At 40.0% G+C, this 15,458-nt stretch overlaps 1 protein-coding gene across 1 annotated transcript; it reads right to left on the minus strand.

Moving 5' to 3' along the window:
* Window positions 1-2,226: 2,226 nt before the first annotated feature.
* Window positions 2,227-13,802, minus strand: LOC148661754 (neurotensin receptor type 1-like). The gene is made up of 4 exons (XM_088635950.1): window positions 13,652-13,802; window positions 6,511-6,779; window positions 5,055-6,068; window positions 2,227-3,674 (listed from the first exon to the last, which is right to left on the minus strand). Exons 3-4 carry the CDS (start codon window positions 5,962-5,964, stop codon window positions 3,199-3,201), a joined length of 1,386 nt encoding a protein of 461 aa, XP_088492076.1. The 5' UTR covers window positions 5,965-6,068; window positions 6,511-6,779; window positions 13,652-13,802; the 3' UTR covers window positions 2,227-3,198.
* Window positions 13,803-15,458: the final 1,656 nt, after the last annotated feature.

Consider the following 15,458-nt stretch of genomic DNA (forward strand, 5'->3'; position numbering starts at 1 on the left):
TCATTACATCTTTATTACTGGAGACATGTGGTTTATTAGCCAGATTCATCCTTTAACATAAAATGTTCAAATGCATGGCACATTCCCACTGTGAAGACAGACTTACTGTACACATGACACAACTCAGCATGTAAATTACAAGTCACAATTATACAGTAGGCCTTTTGTTTTACATTCCAGCTTGAAAAGCTGAATTGATTGGCAAATATGATGCCATATCTGTTTGAAAAAACTGACTCATCACGCAGGTGAAAGGAAAACGTTTTGCATTAAGTAATCCGGCATAATCTTCAATGGTACACACTGAGCTTGTTTTCAAGTAAAGGGTGAATGGGGATGGGAGGGGGGTACCAACACCCCAAACTTGGAAACTGCAGTAAAAAAGACTGAAGCTACAGTATACTTTTTAAGAATGTACAGTAAATAATAATTGCTTACACTTATATAGCGCTTTTCTGGACACTCCACTCAAAGAGCTTTACAGCCAATGTGCAGCCCCACCTGGATGATGCAACGGCAGCCATAGTGCACCAGAATGCTCTTCACACACCAGCTATCAGTGGGGAGGAGAACAGACCTGAATAATGAAGCCAATTCATAGATGGGGATTATTAGGAGGCATGATTGGTAAGGGCCAATGGGAAATTTGACAAGGACATCAGGGTTACACCCCTACTCTTTTCGAGAAACACCCTGGGATTTTTTTTGATGAGCACAGAGAGTCAGGACCTCAGTTTTACGTCTCATCCGAAGGACGGCGCCTGTTTACAGTATAGTGTCCCCGTCACTATACTGGGGCATTAGGACCCACATGGACCACAGGGTGAGCACCCCCTGCTGGCCCCACTACCACCTCTTCCAGCAGCAACCTTAGTTTTTCCCAGGAGCTCTCCCATCCAGGTGCTGACCAGGCTCACACCTGCTGAGCTTCAGTGGGCTGCCAGTTGTGAGTTGCAGAGTGATTTGGCTGCTGGCTATAATAATAATTCAGTTAATTCTAAAGCAATTGCCCGTTTTATGGAAATACAGCCTGTGTACATATATCTAAAAATGAATTAATAAAATAAATCACCACTGGTTAATTCTAGGCTGAAGAGAAGAAAAAGAAATAAATTAGTGGTTTGCATGTGGAGCTTCTTTCAGTGTGAGCAATTACAAAATATTTATATCTAGAAATTATATTTCTGTTTTTTGCAATAAGAAAAAAGAACCAATGTGATGATGAGGAGGGAATCCCAGGATAGCCAAGGTACTGAGGGCCACTACTTTTCTTGGGACATCTGGGGAAAAGTGAAAGTTACCTATTCAGTTCTGCAAAGTTTGTTTTAACTGGTTTAACCTTTTAGATGTGATGGTGAATATATGACAGCAGATGTATCTGGAGTTTTTCTTTCTGAAAAGTTCTCTTCATTAGTGGGTATAAGTGAAGGTATACAGTAATTGAAAGTCCAACATGTGACATTTAATTAGCAGCTTCCGCAATGGCTTCATAAGCCCTCCCATCACATCAAGCCATATAATGCCTTTAAGGCCAGAGGGAAAGTGCAGTGTGCACAACGTAGCTGCATTCATCAACCCACTGTGGCTGATGCGAGAAAGCTGTGCTCTTCTGCTCCATTCAAATACCTTATTTTTTCTATCCTGTTGATTGCTGGCCACTTAAGAACAATTCATCCAAGTTAGAAAATTAAAGGTAATCTGCATTCACATTGTTTAAGAAAATAGCAAACTCTACACATTCAATAATCTGGACAGAAATCTGGGATTTCCGATTTGTTAATAATTGATCATTTTGGCTGTAAAGTACTGTATTTTCTATTTTGTAGTAATTCTTTCTGAGCCTTTACATACAATAAGCATAAAGGTAGGAGAATGAAGTCAGACAGATCTAAGTCTTTCAAATGATTGAAACTAGAAATGTATTGTTAGCACACTTTGGTTTCCGATTTAAATAAACCACGACAGATTTTATTTATAATTTAGTCTTATATAATTAATAGAAAAGCACAAGCCAAATTAGAAACACAACAGACACTGGAAAGGAAGAAACGCTGAACAGACTGCAGATTAATACATAGTGTACATGCATATTTAAGAAAAAATCTGAACAACAACCAAGAAAATCTTTGACAGCAGAAACCCATATACTGGATGACACAAGTGGAATAGTTTTACACTAGGAATTTTTTTCAGTGAAAACAGCATAAGCACAAATATACATCCAGATTAAGAGAGATATCACTTTATGGGCAGAAAATATTTGATACATAGTGATGGTTATTATTGCACCCTATACTGTATACAGCACAGATATTATGTAGGGGATATGCTATATGAAACTCCCTGTTAGTTAACACTTTCCATTAAATTACAACATTTACAAATAGTTCCACCACAACTGTTTTCAATAAAATTACAGACATTTACAAAAGTTTCTGATATTTTCTGTATTTTCCTAATTTTTAAGGGAGAGTATCAAATATAATACAATAAGACTGGTAGTTTTCAGAACTATTTCACAACTAGTATATTACTTTAGGAAAGAATGTGATTTAAATATAGTAGATATTTATTTACCAAACCACATTCTTGTAGTTAGATTTTGCAACATACATGAAATACATATTTACAGGTAAATACTATTTCTAAATTTGATGCCTTAACGCTGGAGGAGTATATTCATTGTAAAACCTTAAAAAATGATACCAAATATGATGAACTAATGCAATCTTTCTCCCCTGTCAGTGGCATATAGACATTCAAAAAGATCTGCACTCATGAGATAAAATATGAAGAATTTACACCATAGAAAGACTTGGGTGCCTAGCAAGAATAGCTCACATAGGATGTGACATAGTATAAATTACAGTTTTTGAACTACCCAGTTACCATCACGTGTTTTACCTGGAATCTCTTCAGCTGGAGCTAAGATGAAGATAAGAGTTGGATTGCACTACACCAGTTTGAATCCACTTTCCCCTGATTTAGTTCTGGAGTTTTTCTGGACAGAGAAGTTGATTAAATGTACCTTTATGAACAGGTACTCACTGCCAGCCTCTCCCTGGGGGGCTTTAAGACTCATTTTTAACTTGGGGTTCCCAATATTTTGGCCTGTGTACAAAAGGAGTGAGTGTATGAATTTTCCTGGACAGCGGCCAAGAGCTTAGGGACTGAGGCTGAGGCTTCTGGTCTATCAGCCTACATACTGGACGGCTGTGGCTGCGGAGCTGTATCTGAAGGTTCCTCCTGGAAGAGGCTGCGCAGGGACAGGAGCTGGGGGTCCCCGCTGTGCAGACGCAGCCCTGCGCACTCGCTGGGTTCTCTGCCTGATGTGCTCATGGTCCAGGTGGAGTGCCGGCTCAGCTGCCCTGCCACGGCAGCTCTCTGCCTGCTCCAGCATGGCAGCCTGCCCCCCTGAGCCAGGGAGGGTATCTTCCAGGTGGGCAGGAGAGGACCCAGGGTCTTGCGGCAGGCTCCCCGAAAAGTGGCAGAGGAGATGCAGAAGAGGATGGGGTCCAGGGCACTATTGATGTACCAGAGTGGCAGAGAGAGATATGTCTTGAGTACTGTGTAGAGTGTATGCACTGCTGAGGACCAGATCTTGATATACATGTGCATGAGGGAGGAAGCCAGGTCAGGGAAATTGCACACAAAGAAAGCAACTACCACAGCACCTGCAAAACAAGATCGGCACAATAAGGAATGTTTATATTTAATCAAACTAGTCAATGGAAAACAAATTCCCTTTCCAATGACGGCCTGCAGAAAACCCTTTGGACTATGGCTTGTATTGTTTGCTACGGTATCTCTGTGTCTTTTCAAGACCAAATCAAAATCTAGGGTGAAGCCAGACGATTGTCCTTTGAGGACTCATAGCTGACAAACACCAGAAACATCATTTCACTGGAAAGACGTGCAGATACAAACTTTTTGAAAAATCCTATATTTAATGGCTCATAAAGTCATATCCTTTTGTTTCACGTCGGTAGCTGCGCTAGCATGCGTGGGCTGCAAAAGAACAAGTAAAAACTTGACTCCATGCTGAAAAGAGAAGAGAAGAAACACAACGTTTCGGCTGTGGCACCTTCTTCAGTGTGTCAGGTGTGTTTCTTCTTTTTTCAGCATGGAATAAACCTTTACTCGTTCTTTTATATCTTATTATCTACTGTATGTGTTTATGTATTTAAAAATTCCGTCCAAAAAAAAAATGTCCATTCATCCACTATCTTAGATTTAGCCATTGTCAGTTTTTTCTACATTTTTTTTTTACTTTTCTGCAATTACCCAAACCCTAAGCCTAACCCCAACTATAACTCTAAGCCTAAACTATACAATAATACTCCCTTGATGGATTTGTACAAGATGCTTATTAGTGACAAAAAGTAATAAGTACTTATCCTCCATATGTCAAGCAATTTTTACATAACTTCACTCAGTGACTTGCAGAGGCAATTATCAATAATCCCTAGGTATAAATAGTTTTAAAATAGATCTGTGGGGAGACATTTTAGATATTTTTCCCATCCATCTTCTCCCATCAAAAAAAGATAAGAAAAAAAATGCATTTTCTAAACGTACATATCAAATCATCTTTTATCCTTAGATGCATTTTCCCCTCACTGGTTTGTCACTTTGTACATTTGTTCACAATTGTTTTAGGAAGCTCGATTTGCTCCATAGGAGATTTTCATGGGGTCTAAACAATGGCCTCATGTCATTGTTAGTCACATCAGAGGAGAGGTGCCTCTATGCAGCTCTTTTGATATGCGTTTGTACATTAGTGCAGAACAGGATTTAGAATTAGATGACTATCAACGCTGAAGCTAACATCTTGTATATAAAAGAGATCTGTGGGATGTTTTATAGCACTGTGGTACCATCAATGCCTTTCTTTAGGTGGAAAAACCATAGCTGCTACTATTAGACAGTTACTGATTTCAAACAACCTAAGAGAAACATTGTAGCTTAAAAGGCTTTGTGTTCTATTACACTTCAAATTTGCACAAAGTGCGAACATTGAACAGAGGAAAACCTAACAACGACAGACGCCTCACCCATGAGCTGAAGGGCTCTTTTCTCATAACAGGGCAGTTTCCCACTGGGACGGCTGGCCGAGGGGCTGTGTGCCACCACCACTGTCCTAGTGAGACCCATCGCCTCTCTCTGGTGGCTGTTCCGGCGCAGGTGGCAGAGGATCAAGATGTAAAGGGTAAAGATGGCTATCAGCGGCACCAGGAAGCACAGGATCACTCGCATTTGCAGAGCTGCCTTGTAGATTGGGAAGGGCTCGCTCTCCGTCAGCTCGCACACCGTGGACAGCAGGAAGGCCCCCTCAGGGGACGTCAAGGTGTAATCCAGGATGCAAGCGCTGGCTTGGCCGTACACCAGGGCAAAGGGCACCGAGCTGGTCAGGGCAAGGAACCAGGCAGCAGCCAGGAACCCAGGCAAGCGTGACCTCTGCAGGCTGGAGAAGGACCACATGGGGTGGCAGATGGCCATGTAACGCTCAGCAGTAAACGCGAGGATGGTCCAGCTGGTGGTGGCGCAGTAGATCTGGCGGATCATGAAGTACACCTTGCAAAGAGAGTTGCCCAGCCTCCAGGGGTAGTACTCCCAGTAGTAGCGGTACAGGGTGATGGGAATGGTGAGCAGCTGCAGGAGGTCGGAGAGCGCCAGGCTGAGCAAGTAGAAGCGGATGGCACTGCCTGCCATGCGTGGATTGGTCAGCAGTGTGAGAACGCTCACCCCATTGGCCAGGACCCCAAACACAAACAGTAGGCTATAGAAGGCAGTCATGGGAATTGCAATGTGGTAGGGCTCCCTCTGGGTGACGCCGATGTGCAGGTGTGGCTCTCTGCTGCGGCTGAAGTTGGAAGAGGCGACCTCGTCACTTTGCAGGGAGCGGTTGTAGTCCAAGAGAAAGTGCATGCAAACCATTGAGGGCAAGGCGTCAGAGTGGTTCATGGTCTTGCAGTGACAGAAGGACCACCAGCCTCACCTTTCTTCTTCAGAACCCCTTGCAAAGCAGATTTATGGAGACGATAGGGCTGCTGCTATGAGCCATTACACTACAATGAGTACAACAGATGGAAAAAGACAACTGGAGGAATAATTACTGAGCAACAACGGACTCCTTTTTGAGAGAGTAAAGTTGAATATTCTGTCTCAGATTCCTTCCATCCTCATAGCCTTTCTCCCTAGAGTAATTACAAACTAAATGGCACTTTTTAAAAAATGTTAGCATCTTCTTTACAAAGCATCCCAATAGTAATTACTTTGAGATTTCTTAAAACTTACAGTTATCTAATTTTCTGCACTCCATGCACCATGTAGCAGGTGTTTAAGCTGATGCTGATTTCTGTTCAAAACAGGATGTGAGATGTACTGTAGATGGCGCATTAATTTGTGCTTCAATTCCACAAAGATTTACTTTATACTCTTTCATTCATGGAGGCTTGAGTAGTTTTTGACACACCGAGAGGTTATCTGCAGCAAGGTATTTGCACTTACCTGCATTCTCTCTCAGTGTTTGCCTCCTACTGTGTGATAGAAGATAAATGTCTTTCTTTACAGCACATTTGAAGTTTTGGATGAGCTTTCAGCACCCATTGTTCATGTTTTCAAGTGCCATCTTGTGATACAATGCATTTGAGTGCCAAGATCAATTGCTTCTTAACCTCTTCACCAGCGGGGGTCCTTTGAGCTAAGTGCAAATGATGGAATAAAATTTAGATTGATGTGGCTCTTCCTCCAGGCCTCTCAGCTTTGGTGGATATACGCTAAGAGGAATGGAAGAGAAAAACACAAAGCCATAAAAAAAGATTATCTGGACACCAGGGACACTTTTAACAAATGCGGTAGTAGTAGTAAACGTTTTATACTTTGTATTAGCCTCTATATAAACAAGATACATCCTCAAACAAGTATTTGCACTGCCTCTAGGAATGCAGTTCATTAATTTATTAAGCATAGTCCAAATTGCTTGTTGTACTGTTCTCCTTTGATATTAACACATCTATTATTCATTGATGCAAGTGGCAACAAAGAGTAACCACACAATACCTATTCTGGTAGCCTTGCTAGACAATTCTAGGAGTTAATAGAAAATATAAAAAGTATATGATAAATTTAGTTTAAAAAACACAATGAAATTGATACAAATATAGGGCTACATAGCAAAAAGTATAATTAAGCATTAACACTCTTTGCACTAAGAATCTATCAGAATAATATTTATTTCAAAGAAGAAAACATTTGAAGTCAGTTTGTGCAGCTTTTTCTCCTTCACTCAAACAAACCTCATTAAGACACTGGTCGAAGCAGGAATGCAAACAATCTACCTTTGGAACCTTTAATTGGTACTGTAGTCAGTGCATATAAATCTTGAGCTAAAAATCAATGATGCTGTTACAGCTTTAGGAGACTGAGAAGTGTCTTAGATTTTAGATAAAGTTTGTGACACTTGGTAGAGTAAACACTTCTAGCTTCAAAGCAGAGGGGATGTTTGGTGAAATGTGGGGGTTCCTTGATCAGAAACCATTGTAAAGTTTACCTTGGTATACCTACTGTAGGTAAGTTGTGGCCAGCAGTCATATCACCATCCAGCTCACAACTGGCAGCTCACTGAAGCTCAGCAGGCATGAGCCTGGTCAGTACTTGGATGGGAGACCTCTTGGGGAAAAAAGGTTACCGCTGGAAGAGGTATTAGTGGGGGCAGTGGGGAGCGCTAACCCTGCAGTCTGTGTGGGTCCTAATGTCCCAGTATAGTGCTGGGGACACTATGCTGTAAAACAGGTGCCGTCCTTCGCATGAGATGTAAAACTGAGGTCCTGACTCTCTGTGGTCATTAAAAATCCCAGGGTGTTTCTCGAAGGGAGTAGAGGTGTAACCCCACTGTCCTGGCCAAATTTTCCACTGCCTTTTACCAATCATGGCTGCCTAATAATCCCCATCTATGAATTGACGTCATCACTCTGTTCTCCTCCCCACTGATAGCTGATGTGTGGTGGGTGTACTGGCGAACTATGGCTGCCATTGCATCATCCAGGTGGGTCTGCACACTGGTGGTGATGGAGGGGAGTCCTGCTTTGAGTGGAGTGTCCAGAAAAGCGCTATATATACAGTAAGTGTAAGCAATTATTATTAATGATTGTTAATGAGCAATACAGAAACACACAATATAAGATCACAACAAGAAACAAGAACAAGACAAGAGGGAAGAAAGAGAGGAGAGACAAGAGTCCAGAAGAGTTGGAACTTGAAGTTTGCGCCAGGCTAGAGCCCCTACTTCATGAGCATCCAAACAAAACCTGACTGGAGCTAAGTATTTGAACCTTGCTAGAAAGAGCTTGCTATTCCGTTTTTAGGGAACATGGGTATCCAGGGTAAAAAATACCTCGATTAGAAAAGTCTTTCTTGCTCGTGGGTGCATTTCTAGAATAAGGAGATAGGCTCCTGTTTATTTTGTGACAAGAGCAAGCCAAAGCTAATCAACTTCAGCCTTCTTTTAGTGTTTCCAGAGATGCAATGAACCCCATTCCCCAAGCCACATCACCTCTAAAATCATCCCAGCACTCAAAACAAGAAGCATTAACATTTCCAGTTAAACGGCGAAGAATCTGAATGTGCCTGGAGATCCTATCCTGGAGAAAACTCAGTTAGGAGTTGGAGGTTATGAATGATTATTTTACTTAATGTGACTAAATGCAGGAGAAAGAAGGCAGTAAGTGGGATCTACTGTATTTTAATTTCAGTAATACTATTCACCTACCAGCTTGCCAAAACCAGCACCTCTGGCCTTGGCTGCTGCGGTGTCTTTATTCGGACTACCTTTCTCTTCATCTCCACCTCAGACTTCCAGCACAGGTGACGTACGTTCTTCCACAGCAAATAAATACGTGTGTTGCCATGCACAGAGAACACTAATGGATAAAGTGAATTATATTAAAAGTCCAGGGGCTGCATGGTTAAGCAGTTGTTAGCATTGCTGCCTCAGAGCTGAGACCCTGGTGTGAGAATAAGCGTGTCTATGTTTGGGTCTCTCTGCCCTGTGATGGCCTGGCATCCCATCTAGGGTGTACCCTGCCTTGAGCCTGTTGCTTGAGCCCTGAATTGGAAGAAGCAGTTAGAAAATGTACTGGTGGATAACAAGCCCATGTATAGAAATATAAACTTATATAGTGTGGTGTCGCCGGGGGAAAACAGGTGTAAAGGAGATCTAACTCACACCACACTGATCTTCTTTGTACTTTCGCTGCGTCGGCTTTTCCCAATAGTGGGTCAGCTGGTTATCCAGGGTGGCCATCTTGCCCAGGTCTATATAGAGTATTTTCAGTGTTTTGTTCCGGAAATACCGGTTATAAATGACCCTTCCCTGGGTCCTCTTACAATAGTAATTAATAGTGGAAAGAACTACATTAAGGTTCTATACAGTCATACCAATTAGTTTACAAGACGTTTGAAAATGCAAACTTCTACTCTTCTACAATAATTAGACTTTCAAAAGTTGCCATTTTGCAAATGACTGCTTTATGTCAATTACCCAAGGGCAAAACCCAAAGTTTTATTTTTAAAAAAATACACTGATAAGGTACTGTTCTCCACTGGAAATTAAAAAAAAATGACTAACTTTAGCTTAAAAGGATGAATACAAAGGCTGTTCAAAATATCATTCGGTTGGTCAAAGCAATTGAGTCACAGTATTTCCTTCCCAGCTTGTCAAGCAGGGCTGAATGAATGCATATATCCACTGCAAGTACCTGTGTGAACACTGAATCCAGCCTGCCGTTAATAGGTCCAGAGACATCAACTTTGAATAACATAGCGAGCTGTGTTAATAATCATGGTCCCTCTTGCCCGATTCTTTTGTGTAAGCATCATGTATTGCCCTTAATCACCTAAAGAGCCTGAATAGCCCAAGTCATATAATGTTTAAGAGGCAAAAGGTATCTTTAGTGCTACAAAAAGGAGACCAAGACCAAAGGAACATTAAGAGCACAGTGAATGTGAGGCAAAATCCAAGAAACCTCAATATGGTTAGAAAAGGATAAAAGCTCCTAACCTCTGTGAGAATTAATACAATCCTGGCAGTGTTGAAGTGCTGACATGACCGATCTCCTGCTAGCCCGCTGGGGACTGCTCCTGTTTATCTCCAGTAAGGAGAAAGGCAGGGGTGGCAATTCTGTGCTGATGTTGGCATTGGTGATCTGGTCTTGTGGGCGTTTGCTGGACATGGAGTGACCTCAACATTATTTTGTGGAGGTTATGTCACAATATTGCAAGTGTTATGAATAATTCAAACTCTTATAATCCCAGAAGAGGCTCCTGGATGAGAGATCACTTTCATGCCGTGAGTTAGTCTTTGTCTGGAATATCTTGCAGTGTAGCCAGTGAAGTCTGAAAATTAATTTTTGGACAGATATTCACTTCTGTGCTAGTGTGGTGACCCTCTGACTTCCAGCACATGACCTGTCCCTCACAGGCAGACAGAACCTGTCTCCTGGTTTCTCTGGAAAGGCCTGCTGATTGATGAAGCAGAACATCTGACTCTCTGGGCAAATTCTTACAGACAGGCTGCCTTCAACCATACCAATAGCAACCCTAGTCATTACTCAAGCAGGGCAATCATATTTTTAGCTTATTTAGCGTTAATTAAACGGAGGTTTTTGACGGCTCTGTTATAAACACGTAATCAACTCATATTGGCAATTTTAACTCAAAAACTGTGCACCTGGTGGTTTTATGAAATCCTATGAGTCTAGCTTGGTACTTTATCATGCAACAATGCTGCTCTAGAAAACAAACTCATCTGCTCACTATTTAAAATGTAAGTAATGTGTATGCCCCAAATGAGCTGAAATAAAACTGCTGCACGTGCATTAATGCAACTTCAATAAACTACCATTTGTTAAGACTGTTTTAATAACAATAACCTTGCTATTGTATTTCTTAAATACATTTGCACATGCTTATGCGTGTTTCCAATATGTTGACTTACAGTAAGTTAACTGCATTACTCAGGTGCACTTGATACTACAAAATAGAAATATTACACAGGTGTTATGCTTTCCTTTATAGTTACTGTATAATAATGTTCTCACTGTAGATATGAATGAGAACAGCTAAATTACCTCCTTAAACACTGATTTTTTAAAAAGGAATTTGTATGTCTAGTATTAATTTGTGGAATATTTCCTCTTGATGCTCGCAGTGAATGTGTTTTCTTTTTGAATGCTTCTACTGACCTTTGACATACTGTAGATGTTCGACTAACCTTGATCTTTTTTCCTCCCCATATAGAGAAAACAATAAGGATCTACAGTACATGTGAAACATGCAAATGATTTAATACATAAGATAAAGCCCAGGCTTTTATTAGGAAATGTGTTGCGGTTTGGTCATCATGCTTTAAAACAGGACACTGCCAATCCACAAACAGCAACCAGAAAGACCCGTTCTGAAATGCACTTTATGCAATGTGTAAAGAATTAGCTCTTTATTGTGAACAGAATAAAAAAAATAGTTTATTCAGAATTTTGAACTCAGGACAGCTGTGAGACTAAGGAAGAAATATGGATTTGAAGATTTATGGAGATATTAAGTGCATGTACTGTACACTCTAGAAAATACTTCTTATGCAGTATATTTATGGCTCAGATTAATCCTTTTGTTAAATAGCCAGTTGTCTTTGTTTGAAAGATTCTGGAATGAAACATCTCTTTACTTCTTAAGCTTTATCTAAAAAGTAAAATAAAGAAAAATAAGACTGTGCATTAATTGCATTCTGCCACACCACAACTTCCCAACTGAAGCCTCACAGAACTCTAATTTCGCTTTAAAGTCACATACTACCACCAGAGCCAATACATCGCATGTACGGTAATGGACCTGAATGAAAAGATGCAATGCTGTTACATATTCCCCAGAGAAATCCAAGAAAAGCAAAAGCAATCTTTAAACCTATGACACAAACAAGCATTCACCTGTGAAATTACAGGTGATACAATAACAGGTGTGACTGACCACAGTAATTGTGGATGGGACAGGCATTATGCAGATGTGCAATGATATATGAAGGTAAATTTCAATATGAAATCAGTGGCTCTGAATTGCAAAAGACAAAGCATGAGAAAATTAATATTGATTAAGCACTTTTTTAGTAATTTTTAGTAATTTTTTACTCAACCTTTAGATTTCAACTATAGGTCAGATTTGTCTAATTATTTTCCTGGAAATCCAGTGTGTCTGTGGGTTTTCATTCCAATTCAGCTCTGAACAAGTCAAACCACCTTCTTATTGGTTCAGTAATACTACTAACTGCTCTTCAGGAGCTTCTGCTCTACACAGACCTAGAGAACCAGAATACACTGGCTCTCCACTACCAGGATTTGGATACCCTTGGTTTACAGTTTATCAAAGGTTCCCATATAAAATATTTGGACACACCTCATCCGTTAATTCAGTCCTGGCAATTTGAAATGACTACAGTATAGGTCAATAAAAAAAAAAAAAACATCTGACCTAGTGGCTACCTTTACAAACTACATGTAGATTAAGAAGTGATAGTTAACTATTTCGATCGTTATCAGCTTCTTGTTCACTAGTCTAAATTCTACCTAAATTCTAGTTTAATTCTACTGGTACTCATCGTAACAAAGCCAGTCGGGTTTGATTCAGATCGACCGTTTTAAAAGCCCCACAGCAGACTTAGTTTTCAAGTAATACCATACAACATAACAATCACAATTTAACTAAATGATCAAGACATGTTGGGTAAATATCGAAAGATTAAATGTCGCAATTGTAAATACTGTACACAGTATAGCGGACGTCTCTGACTTTTTGAGAACACATAAAAAAGTGATCTAAAAATCATGAACAAAATTACAGGACATCTTTTAGCAAAACGAAGTTTCGTATAGTGTTAGCAATCTACAAACCTAACATTTATCATAGAGCGGGTATATAATGTACAGTAGTTTCTGTGAAGGCAGCTCAAGGCGTAACCTGTTCGATTATGGGGTCTATAACAGATGCGTAAACGATCTGGACCTGCAGTTTTATTTTAAGCAATGAGAATCTGGACAAGATATTTACAAAACACCGAAGGAAAAAAAAGAAACCCTAATAACCTAAAAGGTATGGTTCTCTATATAAATAAGAAATTTTAGTAAGGTATGCTTACAATTATCGGCACCGCTGGAAATTAACCGCAGTTCATATGAAAATAAGGACGATGTTTCACAAACAACAATACACAAAATAAATTCACATGTTTTCAAATGATTGTAACATAAAACATTTGAAAATAGGTCTACAACAAAATAAGGTATCGGAAAGTCTACGATTTACATTTAGTCCACAATTACAAAAATATATTTATAATTAATCTACAGTAAATGCGTTTGGCTATAAATATGAAACTGTAAAGAAAACACGAATGAAAGTTCAATTCAAGTGTAACTAAAGGAAGAATACAATTTGAACAATCGTAGCTACTTAAACGACGGTGGCATGGGCTTCATGAAAGTGCCATAATACAGTATGAGCATGGCTAAAACTGTCTGCTTTAAACGTCGTGCAGTGCTTTTGGGAAGTCTAACTGCAGCTCAGTTCCCTCTGTTACAGTCCTCGGAGAAAGACGCGCTCGTACCTGTGGATCCCGAGTACAGCCTTTCTCTGTGCTCCCCCGTAGAAAGCTCGGCGTTAGTGAATAGGCGCGCAGCTAAAACCAGTCTCAGCCTTGCCTGCGACGCGCATCTTATCGCACTGCCGCCTTGAGCCGCACTGCCCGGAGTTCTGTGCACAACCTGTTGGAAAGGCATAGTGTCACAGCTGCAGAGCAGCCCCCCCCAACCATGTCTGTTTCCTTTCATTACCTATGCCAGTCCAAGTATATTCTTTGGTGCTGATAATTGCATCTCCAGCGTGTATTGATTTGGACGTATTTAGTCATTCAAATACGAAAGCCTTTTGAAAAATGTTGCCGTCTACTCTGCTAATATCAAACACAAGAATAATAGACCGTGCGAGATTAAAATGGTTAAGGCTCAAAAATACAGTCTGAAGTGTCAGCATGTTCTAGAAGCTTTTGGCTAGTGAAGACATGCATTATGATCTAGAACAGTACCTCTCTGCACAATTCATTTTAAAGACATACAGCAGCCCTTCTGTCGCTGTTTGACTTCCTACACACATGGTTTAAAAGCACATTTTAGCAAAAAGCCTTTTAGACCAAAGCAGTCTTTCCTACTTTGAATGTTTTTCCAGTTGTACATTTTCCAGGTTAATGTAAGGCATTCTCTTCTGTATGCTGGATATAGACAATGGGATGCACTTTAATGCAGCATGTAATCCCAAAATTACGTTTCCAAAACCGTTTAAAAACCAACTGTATCCCAGTCTGTGCTTGTTCAGCTTTGGCAGTTAGAAATAAAATTTACTGAAACCTATTTCTGAATTACCCAGTCAACAAAAGAAGGAATTACATATACAGTATAAGGCTCCACAAAACGATTGAATGCAAGAATGACTATTTCGTTATCAAAATGTAGAGAATAAACTATATACTAAATGTATAGGTACAGTAAGTTATTTTAATAAACATAAAATCATATTTAGAAGTCATTTGTGTTCTTAAATTGCAGCTATAATTTAGACTTTATATTGCATGTTTAATAGGTCGCCCAGTGTAAAGGCCTGATGGTGATATCCACACCTTGAGTCAGCCAATGAAGAATTCTCCCATGACAAGACCCAGCCTTGCAGCGTAGCAGAGAGAAATGAAAAGCAGCTTTAACTGCCTTGCTTTTGGGCCGCTAGTTTCCTTGTCATTTACAACCAAAAATCATGATATTACTGCGGAAATGTTTATCGCTGTAGCTAAATATTTCAAGTGCATTTTTAGGAGTCATTATAAAGTTAGTCATTAACTTACAGGATGTTCACAGTAAAAAAAAACTTGTCAGTCAGGGGTCCAGAATATGGTGATTACAAAAGACCCTCTCACTGCTGGCATCTGGGACCAGATGAAAAGTACTACATCCACCTGAATGAGCAACAGAGAGGGAAGAAAAACAATAAAATTGCAGAAAAAAGGGCAACAAGGAACCCATCAAGAAATACTCGTACACTCTTGAGAAATCAGCTGAAGCTGCTGTAAAAAGCTGAATTGCACAATCAGATACTTTTTACCAATCTGCTAAGGACAAGCTTGCACATCTGGAACATGTGAAAGAAGAACTGGATGAAAAGATCAAGGACTTTAAAAACAATCTAGTTAGATGTAACTTGCTAAAAAAAAAATGTTTCTAAGCTTTCTTTGCTTTTTTTGAAAGCTTTCTCTATTAGCAAAACATTCCAACAACTAGTTCCAGTTCTCTACCTGCCCTTTACTAATTCACTACAGTATTCCATTCATAGGTGACTTTTTTAATGACACCCACTCATAATCGATCTAG

This window comes from Lepisosteus platostomus, chromosome 6 (genome assembly GCF_059453375.1).
Source record: "Lepisosteus platostomus isolate fLepPlt1 chromosome 6, fLepPlt1.hap1, whole genome shotgun sequence".
NCBI classification, from domain to species: domain Eukaryota; kingdom Metazoa; phylum Chordata; class Actinopteri; order Semionotiformes; family Lepisosteidae; genus Lepisosteus; species Lepisosteus platostomus.

Bases quoted from the DNA above. Each gene is read 5' to 3' on its own strand.
- LOC148661754 (XM_088635950.1), bottom strand. From the start codon at position 5,964: ATGAACCACTCTGACGCCTTGCCCTCAATGGTTTGCATGCACTTTCTC. The intron at 3,675-5,054 runs GTGAGGCGTCTG...CTTGTTTTGCAG, and splicing joins AAGAGCCCTTCAGCTCATGG to GTGCTGTGGTAGTTGCTTTC.